General features: G+C 51.0%; 1 protein-coding gene across 1 annotated transcript; it reads right to left on the minus strand.

The window, feature by feature from the left end:
- Positions 1-714: 714 nt before the first annotated feature.
- CCDC25 (coiled-coil domain containing 25) lies at positions 715-11,726 on the minus strand. Its single transcript, XM_054383427.1, has 9 exons — positions 11,630-11,726; positions 10,924-10,971; positions 9,851-9,890; positions 8,201-8,252; positions 6,923-6,998; positions 5,166-5,269; positions 4,099-4,301; positions 2,721-2,766; positions 715-1,504 (listed from the first exon to the last, which is right to left on the minus strand). Exons 1-9 carry the CDS (start codon positions 11,652-11,654, stop codon positions 1,475-1,477), a joined length of 624 nt encoding a protein of 207 aa, XP_054239402.1. The 5' UTR covers positions 11,655-11,726; the 3' UTR covers positions 715-1,474.
- Positions 11,727-11,814: the final 88 nt, after the last annotated feature.

Raw genomic sequence — 11,814 nt, forward strand, 5'->3', positions numbered from 1 at the left:
CATGGAAAATGATGCAGAGAAGGCCCAGGGGCACATTGGATGCCTGGTGACATGTGCCCTGAGGGCTGCCATGCACAGGGCGCCCAGGAACACATGGCCTCATGGCAGTGATCACAGGGTGCTTGGGGACACACAACTCCACAGCTATCGATGTCCAGGATGCTGAGGGGACACATCCCTGAGACACAGGGGACATCACCCCCTGATAAACACCAGAAGATGCTGGAGCTGCTGCACAGGCACTATGGCCAAGCACAACAGTCTGCAGCTGCAGGGCTGTGGCCACAGGTGTTGCTGATGGCAGCATGGCTCAGGACCAGTTCTCAGGGTACCAGCCAACACCCTCCTCCCATGAAAGGGCTCTTTGATGGTGGGGATGAGGGGACCTGGCAGGAAGATGGGGTCACCCCAACTCCTCACCCCTCATCCTGCCCCACAGGAGCCTCCTGGCCTCTCCCCTGCCTCTGCTAGGCTCAGCTGGAGGGGACAAGGAACAAAACCAGACTAACCCTCCCAAAGCCAAACCATCCTCCCCCCCAAAAGTCAACCATCTCCCTCAAACCAGACTATAGTCCCAAAACCAGACTCATGTTGTTCACCCTCCTCAGAGCCACCCAAGGAGACACTCTGTGGCCCATCACAGCTCCACTCCTTCTCAGAGCCACAAACAGCCCAGCAGCATTTTACCACCAGGACATGAATTTAATTGTGACATATCTACAGGTGGTGCAAGGATTATTGCAACTGTTCCACACAGACTCATCCATGAAGCCTTACAGAATGCTGGGGCAGAAGCTTGGGCCAGGACACTGCCCACAAACAAAATTATTCTTCTTCACAGACTTCTCTCTCCAGTGGTTTCTCACAAATCAAGTGTGATTTAAAGGAAAACACTGGGCAGGGATGTCCCCACCCTCTGCTACAGGCTGCTATTGCAGCTCACCTTGGCTGTAACCACAGCCCAGCTTCACCTTCATCAGCTGGAGCTCACAATATAATGAGGAGTCACCAGATTTACCACCAGCAAGAGCTGGGGAGGTCTATGAGGCAGCTGTGAGTATATCCAAACTGCCCCCACACCCCCACCCCCAATTACAGAGGGATCCCTCAGCTCTGCTGATCATCACCAGCAGGAAGAGAAGAGTTACACAGGTGGCAGCATGATGTTTGTGTCCACTCCACTGGCAGGACAGAGGTGAAACAGCACAAATTTCCTTTCCTTTAAATCTCATTGGATTAAAAGCTGCACCAAGTCGTTCCCTGGAATAAATACCATTGTCTGTAGAACTTTGGGAAGTCAGATCTTCCAGCCATGTCTCTGATAAAGAGATCTACATGCAGACAACACAGATCTTCTCCTGTCAGGAACATCTGCAGTCAGAGTTCACTTCTTTGGGTTTTTTTTTTTGGTGTTCTTAGCGATGGTGAAGTATTAAAACATCCCAGACCACCTCATGATTGAGAAGGAATTCATTTACATGAAGTCATCTGAATCGTTGCCATCCTGTAGAGAGAAACAACAACAAAAAAAGGGCTCAGTGATCTGGATAGGGGCATTGAGGGCACACTCAGTAACTCTGCAGATGACACCAAGCTGGGTGAGAGGGCTGATCTGCTGGAGGTATGGGAGGCTCTACAGAAGGGTCTGGAAAGGCTGGATCAACGGGATGCAGCCATTAAGATGAGGTTCGACAAAGCCAAGCGCTGGCTCCTGCACTTGGGTCACACCAACCCCACACAATGGCACAGGCTTGGGGAAGTGGCTGGAAACTGCCCAGTGGAAAAGGACCTGGGGGTGTTGGTCAATAGCTGGCTGAAGATGAGTGTGTGCCCAGGTGACCAAGAAGGCCAAGAGAATGCTGGCTTGGATCAGCAACAGCGTGGCCAGCAGGACTAGGGCACTGGTAAGGTCACACCTCAAGTACTGGGGTCAGTTTTGAGCCCCTCACCGCAAGGATATTGAGGTGCTGAAGGGGGTCCAGTTTGTGCCCATTGCCCCTCATCCTGTAACTGGGCAGCACTGAAAAAAAGAGTCTGGCCACATCCTCTTGATCCCTGCCTGATCAGCATTGAGAAGATCTCCTCTCAGGCTGCTCTTCTCCAGGTTGAACAGTCTCAGGTCTCTCAGTCCCTCCTTGCCAAACAGGATGGTCCAGTCCCCTCAACATCTTTGTAACCTCTGCTGGACTCTCTCCAGTTTCTCTTGTCTCTCTTTAACTGGGGAGCCCAGAACTGGACACAGGACTCCAGACAGATCTTCATTAGGGCAGAATAGGGGGTGAAAAGAACCTCCCTTAACCCACTGGACACACTGTTTTTGAGTGCACCCCTGGAAACCATCGGCCTTCTTGGCCACAAGTGCACATTACTGGCTCATGAGCAACTTGTCTACCAGGACCTTCTCCACAGAGCTGCTTTCCAGCAGCTCAACCCCTAACTTGTACTGGTGCAGGGGATTATTCCAACCTAGGAGCAGGACGCTACACTTGCCCTTGTTGGACCATTTCCAGCAGCACAGGCTCCTCCTGGCTGACAGACTAGTGAGAGGGCCCTCTCAGAAAGCAGAGGAAAGTGGCAATGTCCTTCACTGAGGAGGGGTGACAGAGATGTGCTCTGTCATGCAGGAGTCACCCACAGCAGACTGCAATGCGGGAACTGTGCCATCATGATCCCGCATCGGATTTCAGTCATCTTGGAAAGGTTTCTCTGGGCAATCTCACCTGATTGGAGGACATGTTCTCAGCCTTCATCAATGAGGAGTAGCTCCTGGAAAAGAAATGACATTATCTTGCATGATACGTTTCCAGAACCCAGCAACAAAAAAGTGTTTGGATGAAACAAGTCTGACCAAGTGCCAGAAAAACAATGGGTTTGCCTTTCTGAACTCAGTATTTGCTTCTCTCACAAACTTTGGCTCATCCAAACCACCAGACAAAGCCCAGGCACTTTGCAGACCACTTCACAGCTTTGTTCAGCAACTGCCAGCTAGACCATTCCTTTACATTCTGGTAGGGCTAAGAGGCAGCTCTAGTATGAGGCGAAATAAGCTGGCAGCACAGACATGCCCACTGGTCACTTCTCCTCAGCTCAGTTTGCTGAGCTCTCCACATGATGAATCACTCAAGAAATCCCCAAGTTCTTCAAATTCCTCTTTCACTGTCATCTACAGATAAACACAACTCACTGAACTTTAGCATGGAGGTTTTGGGGCCAGCCAGCAGGTACCTCTACTGCTGGATGAGGATGGCAGCATTAAGAAACCAGCTCAAAGGTCAGGATGACATTTCAAACCACCACCCCTCACTCTGGGTTTGAGGTAGTGTGTTACTGTGTTACATGTGTTTTAGAATCACAGACTGGTTTGGGTGGGAAAGGACCTTTCGAGGTCATCTAGCATCAGGAGTTCTAGACCTTGCATCATCTTTGTGGTCTCCTCTGGACCCACTCCAACAGGCCCACGTTACTCCTGCGATGAGGACCCCAGGGCTGGACACAGCACTGCAGGTGGGGTCTCACCAGAGAGGAGCAGAGGGGCAGAATCTCCTACCTTGACCTGCTGGCCATGCTGCTTTGGAGGCAGCCAAGGATGCGGTTGGCTTCTGTGCTGCAAGTGCACTTTGCCAGCTCCTGTCCAGCTTTTCACCTGCCAGCACTCCCAAGTCCTTCTATGCACAGCTGCTCTCCATCCCTTCATCCCCTAGCCTAGATTGGTAGTGGGGGTTACCCCAACCCAGGTGCAGGCCTTGCTCTTGGCCTTGCTGAACATCAGGAGGTTCACAAGGGCCCACTTCTCCAGTTTCTCCAGCTCTGTCTGGATGGATCCTGTCCCTCAGACATGTCAACTGCACCACTCAGCTTGGTGTTACAAAGTTTGAAAAGATACAGTCCTTCCTTTTACCACCCCAGTTTTAGGCACAATGTGGAAACCACCTCTATCTACAGACAAAAGAACTCACTGGACCATGCAGGAGCTGAGCCAGAGCAGTCAGCTGAGCACTGAGTAGCACCAGGCCAGCTATTGAACACAACTGCTGACCCTCGACTCCCTCCCAGCACCCATCAGCACCGCAGGGCTTGGCTCCACAATTCACTACCCACCTAAGTTCTTCCAGCTCTTTCTTCTTCTTCATCTCTTCCTTTTCCTTCCGCTTCATCTCTTGGATCTGGGCTTTTTTCTCGTTTCTCTCCTCCCTGTCCCGGGCCTCCTTCTCCGCAGCCAGGTCTGGGAAACGCTCCACTTTGGTCTTCTCCAGCCGGTTCAGGATCTCATTCACCTTCTTCTCCACCGTCAGCATCTTCACCTTTGGAGCACAAACAACCGAGAGCCTTATCAAGAAACACTTCTGCTCTGGCACTTTCCCAGAGGAAAGGAAACTTCCTGTTCCCACTTCACACATGGCTGAGTCCCACACAAATAGCTGCCGAGGAACATCCCAGCCGCCGAGGGCTGTTCAGCTGCTTGTGTAACAGCAGAGAGAGGCCAACTCTCGATGCGCAGGAGCGCAGAGCTAACAAGCACAGGCAGTGCCATCGGCATCAGCATTGCCAGTGTCAACTCTTGGCACATGAAGACCAGGACTGGTCTCTGCCAGTTCTTGATGAGGTGCCAGGAGGGTGCTACAGGGCGTTTGAGGAGGAGGAACACATGTGCTGCTGGTTGACTGCAAGGTTTGTAGTGTTTCTTGCCCCAGTAAGGCCTGTTCCTGTCAAACTGCACCTCTGGAGAGGCTTCTTGCCCAGCAGCTGAGCAAGGGCAGGGGGCAAGAGGATGGAGCCAGACTTTCTTCAGTGGTGCCCAGTAACAGGGCAAGGGGCAACAGGCACAAACTGGAACCCAGGAAGCTCTGTCTGAGCACAATGAAAAAATTCTTTCCTATGAGGATGCTGGAGCATTGGATCAGGCTGCCCCAAGAGCTTGTGGAGTCTCCCTCTCTGGAGAGATTCCAAACCTGGATGGGCATTACTATCCTGGGCAACCTGCTGTGGGTGACCCTGTTTTAGTAGTGGGGTTGGAGTAGATGATCTCTAGAAGTCCCTTCCAACCCCCACCATGCTGCAATTCTCTGTGTGTGCTTCCCTGGCTTTAGGGCAAAGGCTGAAGATAGCCCACCCAGCTCCTGAGATGAAAATGTTACAGACTGCCATCAGGTCGCCACCACACTTACATCCTTCTGCCTGTGAAAGCCAATTTGCCCCACATCCATGTCTGCTGTCTTCTTCAGGTTGGTCCATGGTGTGTACACCACATTGACATTGTTCATCTTGCACCCTGGGAAGAAGAAGAGAAGGGAAAAGCATCAATTCCCTCCCTGCTGGAAGAGGTCTTAAGTGTTCCATGCACACAGAATCATAGAATTGTTAGGGTTGGAAGGGACCTCAGGATCATCCAGTTCCAACCCTCCTGCCACAGGCAGGGACACCTCACACTAGACCAGGTTGCCCAGAGCCACATCCAGCCTCCAGGGATGAGGCTTCCACCACCTCCCTGGGCAACCTGTTCCAGTGTCTCACCACCCTCATGGGGAAGAAGCACATGGAAACAGCAGTAGTTGATTCTCGTTACAAATGTCACCAGAAGGAAGGAGGAAAGGTAAAGTCCTTCCAGTGCTCAGTGAGATGGAAGAACACCATGACATCATTGTCAGCAGCCATGTGAGCACTGCAGAGTGCTAGCCAGCTCCAGATAGAGACTGCTTCTGCCAGCAGAGTGACTGTGATGAGTGACTGTGATGGAAGCGGACCCTGAGGTGGTGTCAGAGAGGAGACTGTGAGGCCTCCTAGGCTCAGGCAGCAATGCGGAGGAACAAAAGGCAACATCGGATTTAAAATCCCTCCTTATGGAAGTCCAGCAATGATCTGGATGAGGGGAGCGAGGGCACCCCCAGGTGGTTTGCATATGACAAAGAGCTGGGCAGGAGTATTGATCTGCTGGAGGGTCACAACAATCTGCAAAGGGATCTGGACCGGCTGGATCAATGGGACAAAGACAATGGTTCAACAAGGCCAAGGGGCAGCTCCTGCACTTGGGTCACCACAACCCTGTGAATGCTACAGGCTGGGGAATTGGCTGGAAACTGCCCAGTGGAAAAGGACATGGGAGTGCTGGTTGTCAGCTGGCTGAGTATGAGCCAGCAGTGTGCCCAGGTGGCCAAGAAGGCCAACAGCATCCTGGCTTTGAACAGCAATAGTGAGGCCAGCAGGAGTAGGGCAAGGATTGTCTCCCCATAGTCAGCACTGGTGAGGCTGTACCTCAATTACTGGGTTCAGCTTTGGGCCCCTCATTCCATGAAGGACATTGAGGTGCTGGAGCATGTCCACAGAGGGGCAGCAAAGCTGGTGAAGGGTCTAGAGCACAAGTCTTGTGAGGAGCAGCTGAGGGTGCTGGGGTTATTTAGCCTGGAGAAAAGGAGGCTCAGGAGAGACCTCACTCTTTACAACTACATGAAAGGATGTTGGAGTAAGGTAGGGATTGGTCTCTTCTCCCATGGAAGAAGTGATAGGATGAGAGGAAATGGCCTCAGGCTGAACCCGGGGAGATTTAGGTTGAACATGAGGAACATGTCCAACCTTCTCCAAAGCCTGGAACAGGCTGCCCAGGTGGAGTTCCCATCCCTGAAGGGATTGAAAAGCCATGTAGATGTGGTGCTGAAGGACACGGTTCAGTGGTGAGCTGTCAGTGCTGGATTAATGGTTGGGCTTGATGAACTTAAAGCTATTTTCCAATGTAAACAATGTGATTTGATTCTACAGCAAGCAGGCCATCTGTGACATCTGCTTCCTGTAAGACTCACAGGCACAAGACTCAGCAGAGAGCACCACAGGAGAAACATCAGAGACATTCTATCCAAACCCCACACGCTCTTGTGGACCACCAACGTTCTCCACAAACACCTCACCCCCACCTCCCAGGCACTGGCATTACCTTGGATGCTGTTTGCCTTCACCAGATGGGCACAGTCTATCAAAACCTCTTTGGGAATGTCATCCACTGTCTGCCCCTGTGACAGAGCAAGGTCATGTCAGCTGGTGAGCACACAACAGCCAGAAACCATTGAATATCAGAATGGTTTGGGTGGGAAGGGACCTTTAAAGGTCATTTAGTCCAACCTCCCTGCAGTGAGAAGGGACATCTTCAGTTAGAGCAGGTTGCTCAGAGCCCAGTCCAGCCTGACCTGGAATGTTTGCAGGGATGGAAACAGAGCATGATGAACAGGAACAGCCAGGAACTCAACGCTTTGCATTTTACAAGACTGGAGTCTTCCGTGGCCCCTGAGCCAGCAATGTGCTCTGGTGGCCAGGAAAGCTAGTGAACTCCTGGGGTGCACAAAGAGTATGGCCAGCAGGTCAAGGGAGGTTCTCCTCCCCCTCTACTCTGCCCTAGTGGGGTCGCATCTTGAGTGCTGCATCCAGCTCTGGGCTTTCCAGTTCAAAAGAGGCAACTACAGGAGAGAGTCCAGTGGAGGCTATGAAAAAGATGGAGACTGGAACATCTCTCCCATGAGGGAAGGCTGAGAAACCTGAGGTTGTTTAGCCTGGAGAAGAACAGACTGAGAAGGGATCTTCTCAATGCTGATCAATAGCTAAAGGACAGGGGGACAAGAGGATGTGGCCAGACTCTTTTCAGTGGTGCATAGAGACAGGACGAGGAACAACGGGCAACCAGAGGAGGTTCCACTGGAACATGAAGCAAAAATTCTTTCCTGTGAGGGTGCCAGAGCCTCAGACCAGGCTACCCAGAAAGGCTGTGGAGTCTCCTTCCCTGAAGAGATTCTAAACCTGCCTGGAAGCAATCCTGTACAACTTGCTGTTAGTGACCCTGCCTTAGCTGAGGAGCTGGTCTAAGTGATTTCCAGAGGTCCCTTCCAAATCCTACCATGCTGGGATTCTCAGCTAGGTAAGAAGAGGCTTAAAGCACCAAGGGCAATTTCTTTTCCTGAAGGTTTTCACCCTGGAGTCATGGCTCCTAGACACACAGTTGGTGTCAGGCCCCATTAAACCTCCCATTCCCCCCCATGCTGCTTGGTAACGGAGCCTGGAAACTCAGCCCCACCCCTGACTGCAGGTTACCTGCACCCTGAGGGAGTCCTGCAGACTTTAACAGTTCAGGTGAGCAAAGATGGCCTCGAGTGCAGGACTGGCTGCCTGTGGCACTGCTGTAGGTGAATGTGAAAGTTCTGAGCCACCCCTGCCCCAGGGTTACCTTGTGCAGCCGCAGGTACACGTGTGCGGAGGAGAGCTTGTCCACATGGAACCTAGGAACACAAGAGCACATTTCACACAGGGCAAGAGACAGCTTTGGTCAAAACTTACCTTGTTTTTGTTTTTTTTTTTTTTTAAATCAAATCACATTCACCTATTCTCAAACCTCTGTCCTGATCAGTGCTCACTTCAGCTTTGCAATTTCCAAGGAGAGAGGTGGGGGAACTGAGCTGTTGTCACACTCCAACCTGTCTTAGCACTATTTTCTCCTTAATGAGATCTTTTCCTTCTTGCTGCAAGACAGAAAATCCTCAAACACCAACCTGTGAACCCTCATTTTACCTCCTGAGCTCCTACCCTAAACCCACTGCACCCCTTTTAAACAGAAGGTCTAAAATGAGTCAGACACCCTAAGAATGATTCCCAGGAGGCCTCAACAAGAGGCCATCTCTTGTGCTGAGATGAGGGGTAAAAAAATCCCACCATGGATGACGTCAGAGAGAGCTACAAGACACAAAGGAGACCAGGAAAGATGACTTTGATGATTCAGGCAATTTGAGGATTAATCTCAAGGTCACTCCTAAGTAACAGTGTAGCCAATCTTAAATTTTGTCCTGACAGGACAAACATGAGACAGAGAAGGAATGTGATACTGCTGCAGCAAGGTGTTACTCAGCTGAAGGACACCTCTTCTGCTGGAGGAGAAAAACACTCCCTTGGCAGTTTGTTGACTGCAAAACCTATCAGCTGCAACCTCTTGGAGCTTCAGATCTACCAACCCCTTGGCTCATGCTATAAAGCCATCTTGAAGAACCAAAAGTAGCACAATCACAGACAGGTTTAGCGGGGAGGTTACCTTTAAAGGTCATCTAGTCCAGCCTTCCTCCTCCCGCAGTGAGCAGGGGCATCTTCAGCTACAACAGGCTACTCAGACTCCTGTCCAACTTGACCTGCAATGGCATCTCCCACCTCTCTGGACAATTTGGTCCACCACCCTCACAGTGAAGAAATTCTTCCCCACATCTAATCTCAGTCTCCCCTCTTTTAAACTCATCACTTTTTGTCCCATCACTTCATACCCTTGTGAAAAGTCCCTCTCCAGCTTTCTTGTACTTTCTTTCAGTACTGAAAGAATGCATCGAGGTCTCTCTAGAGCCTTCTCTTCTCCAGGCTGAACAACCCCAACTCTCTCAGCCTGTCCTCACAGCAGAGGGGATCCAGACTTTACATCATCTTTGTGGCCTCCTGGACCAGCTCCAATAGGTCTGTGTCTCTCCTGTGCTGAGGACCCCAGAGCTGGACCCAGCACTGTACATGGGGTCTCACCAGAGGGGAGCAGAGGAGCAGAATTTCCTCCCTTGACCTGCTGGCCATGCAGCTTTGGGTGCAGCCCAGAAGATGAGTTTGCCTCAGGGCTGCAAGTGCACATTACCAGTTCATGTCCAGCTTTTCACCCACCAGCACCTCACAGTCCTTATCTGCAGGACTGCTCTCCATCCCTTCATCTCCCAGACTGGATTGGTATCAGGGGTTGCCCTGCCCTAGGTGCAGGACGTTGCACTTGGCCCTGTTGAGGTTCACCCAGGAGCTGTTTTGCATGGCTTGGGAGCTGCAGCTGTGTAACAAAAGGCAATCTGTCTTAAGTACATACCAGATATCCTCAGGCCAGCCATACTTTATCAAGTCTTCATCTGTGGGAATAAAAGCATCAATGAGTAAAGCCAAGAACCTCATCAGCAACAAACCCAGTGAGGAGAAAGTTCTTCACAGAGAGAGTGGTTGGCCATTGGAATGTGCTGCCCAGGGAAGTGGTGGAGTCACCATCCCTGGAGGTGTTCAAGAGGGGATTGGACCTGGCACTTGGTGCCATGGTTTAGATAGTCATGAGGTTTAGGGTGACAGGTTGGACTCGATGATCTTTGAGGTCTCTTCCAGCCTTCTTGATTCTATGATTCTATGATCTTTTGATCAGGAACCTCCATAGCTGGTCCACTGCTGCACAGTGACTGAGCAGAGACAAAAAAGGGCATAGACAACTCAGGAGTCCAGAGAGACGTGGATCTGCTGTAGCAGATGCAGAAGAGGACAAAAAAAAAAAAATCTGAGGGCCTTTTGCTGTGAGGGTCCTTTGCTGTGAGGACAGGCTGAGAGACTTGGGGTCATTCAGCCTGGAAAAGAGAAGACTTCAGGGAGACCTTCTTGTGGCCTTTCAGTACTTAAAGGGGCCTGTCAGAAGACTGGGGACAGACTTTTTAGCAGGGACTGTTGTGACAGGACAAGAGAGGAGATGGTTTTAAACTAAAAGAGGGGAGACTCAGACTAGATATATATAAGGAAAAGATTTTTACACTGAGGGTGGTGAGACACTGGCCCAGGTTGCCCAGAGAGGTGGTAGATGCCCCATCCTTGGAAACATTCCTGATCAGATTGGACAGGGCCCTGAGCAACCTGCTCTAGTTGAAGATGTCCCTGCTGACTGCAGGGAGGTTGGACTAGATGACACCTTTAAAGGTCCCTTCCCACCCTAACAAGTCTGTGATTCTATTCATCCTAATTAAAAGAAGATTTCAGAGGGGTAAGGCACAACCACTTGCAAGGCTGATGAGTTTCCAGTAAAGATATTGAATTAACACATACAAAAGCATCCTTTCAGAATGACCTTACATCCCCACAAAGCCAAAGCTAATCCATTTATGCTAATTTAATGTAAGCCAATGTACTTACTTTCGTACTTATCCTTCCCCATGTAAATGGTGTAAACAGAAGGAGAAGCTAAGGGATGGAAAGAGGAAAACAAATCAGAAGAGGTTTAGGCAAATCGTACAGGGAATGACAAACACCAACTCCGGTCACAGAGAATATAATGGAAACAGCTTTGTTCACCCACCCTGACCCCTCTTGGAGGCTAAAGGAAAACTCTTTTGCTTTTCCTCCAGTCTTTGTCTCAAATGACTCCAATGGACTTTGGGAAGTGGTGCTTCCACTGCTTTGCATAGAAGATTATTCAGCAAAGAACAGCTTTCTGGGCAAAACAGCCTCATCTGTTTAAATTAAAGGAAAAACGAGGAGGAAATGTATGCATTATGCCTTCCCTCAAGCTCCTGACTCCTTGAACTCCTGAGGAAGGCTTACTAAAAGTCCCTCACCGGTGCTGCTCCTCACTCGGCAAGCACCAAAGGCTCCTCAGACCAAAGAACACACCTTAGCTCACAAAATGCCGTTAAACTGTAGCCGACTCCAACCCAAACTATGCTCTTCACACTCAGCCAGCGGCGCCGCCAAGCCTCACAGGAGGTGCTCAGAGGGGCTGGAGAAAGTGCCTGTAGCAGGAGGCCCCGCTCCCTGAGGCACCCAGCAAGGCCGCAGCCGCCTACCCGCCTTCCCGAGGAGGGGATTAAGACCTCCAGACGCTGTGCCCTCGCTTACTCACCATTGGAAGTAAAGTAAAACACCATTGCGGGAGTTCTTGAGCCCGTGGGGCCCAGGACTACCGCTCCGGCAGCGCCTGGCGACGGCAGGGGGTGGGGAAGTAGGACCGGGGAGTGAAGCAGAGGGAGCAATGCGCATGCGCAGTATGTCGCGGGTGCCCTTTTCAGCCTTGTACGCGTGCGCAGA

Source organism: Indicator indicator, chromosome 9 (assembly GCF_027791375.1).
Source record: "Indicator indicator isolate 239-I01 chromosome 9, UM_Iind_1.1, whole genome shotgun sequence".
Classification (NCBI taxonomy): domain Eukaryota; kingdom Metazoa; phylum Chordata; class Aves; order Piciformes; family Indicatoridae; genus Indicator; species Indicator indicator.

Bases quoted from the DNA above. Each gene is read 5' to 3' on its own strand.
- CCDC25 (XM_054383427.1), bottom strand. From the start codon at position 11,654: ATGGTGTTTTACTTTACTTCCAATG. The intron at 10,972-11,629 runs GTGAGTAAGCGA...TCCATCCCTTAG, and splicing joins GTTTTACTTTACTTCCAATG to CTTCTCCTTCTGTTTACACC. The intron at 9,891-10,923 runs GTAAGTACATTG...TTATTCCCACAG, and splicing joins GGGGAAGGATAAGTACGAAA to ATGAAGACTTGATAAAGTAT.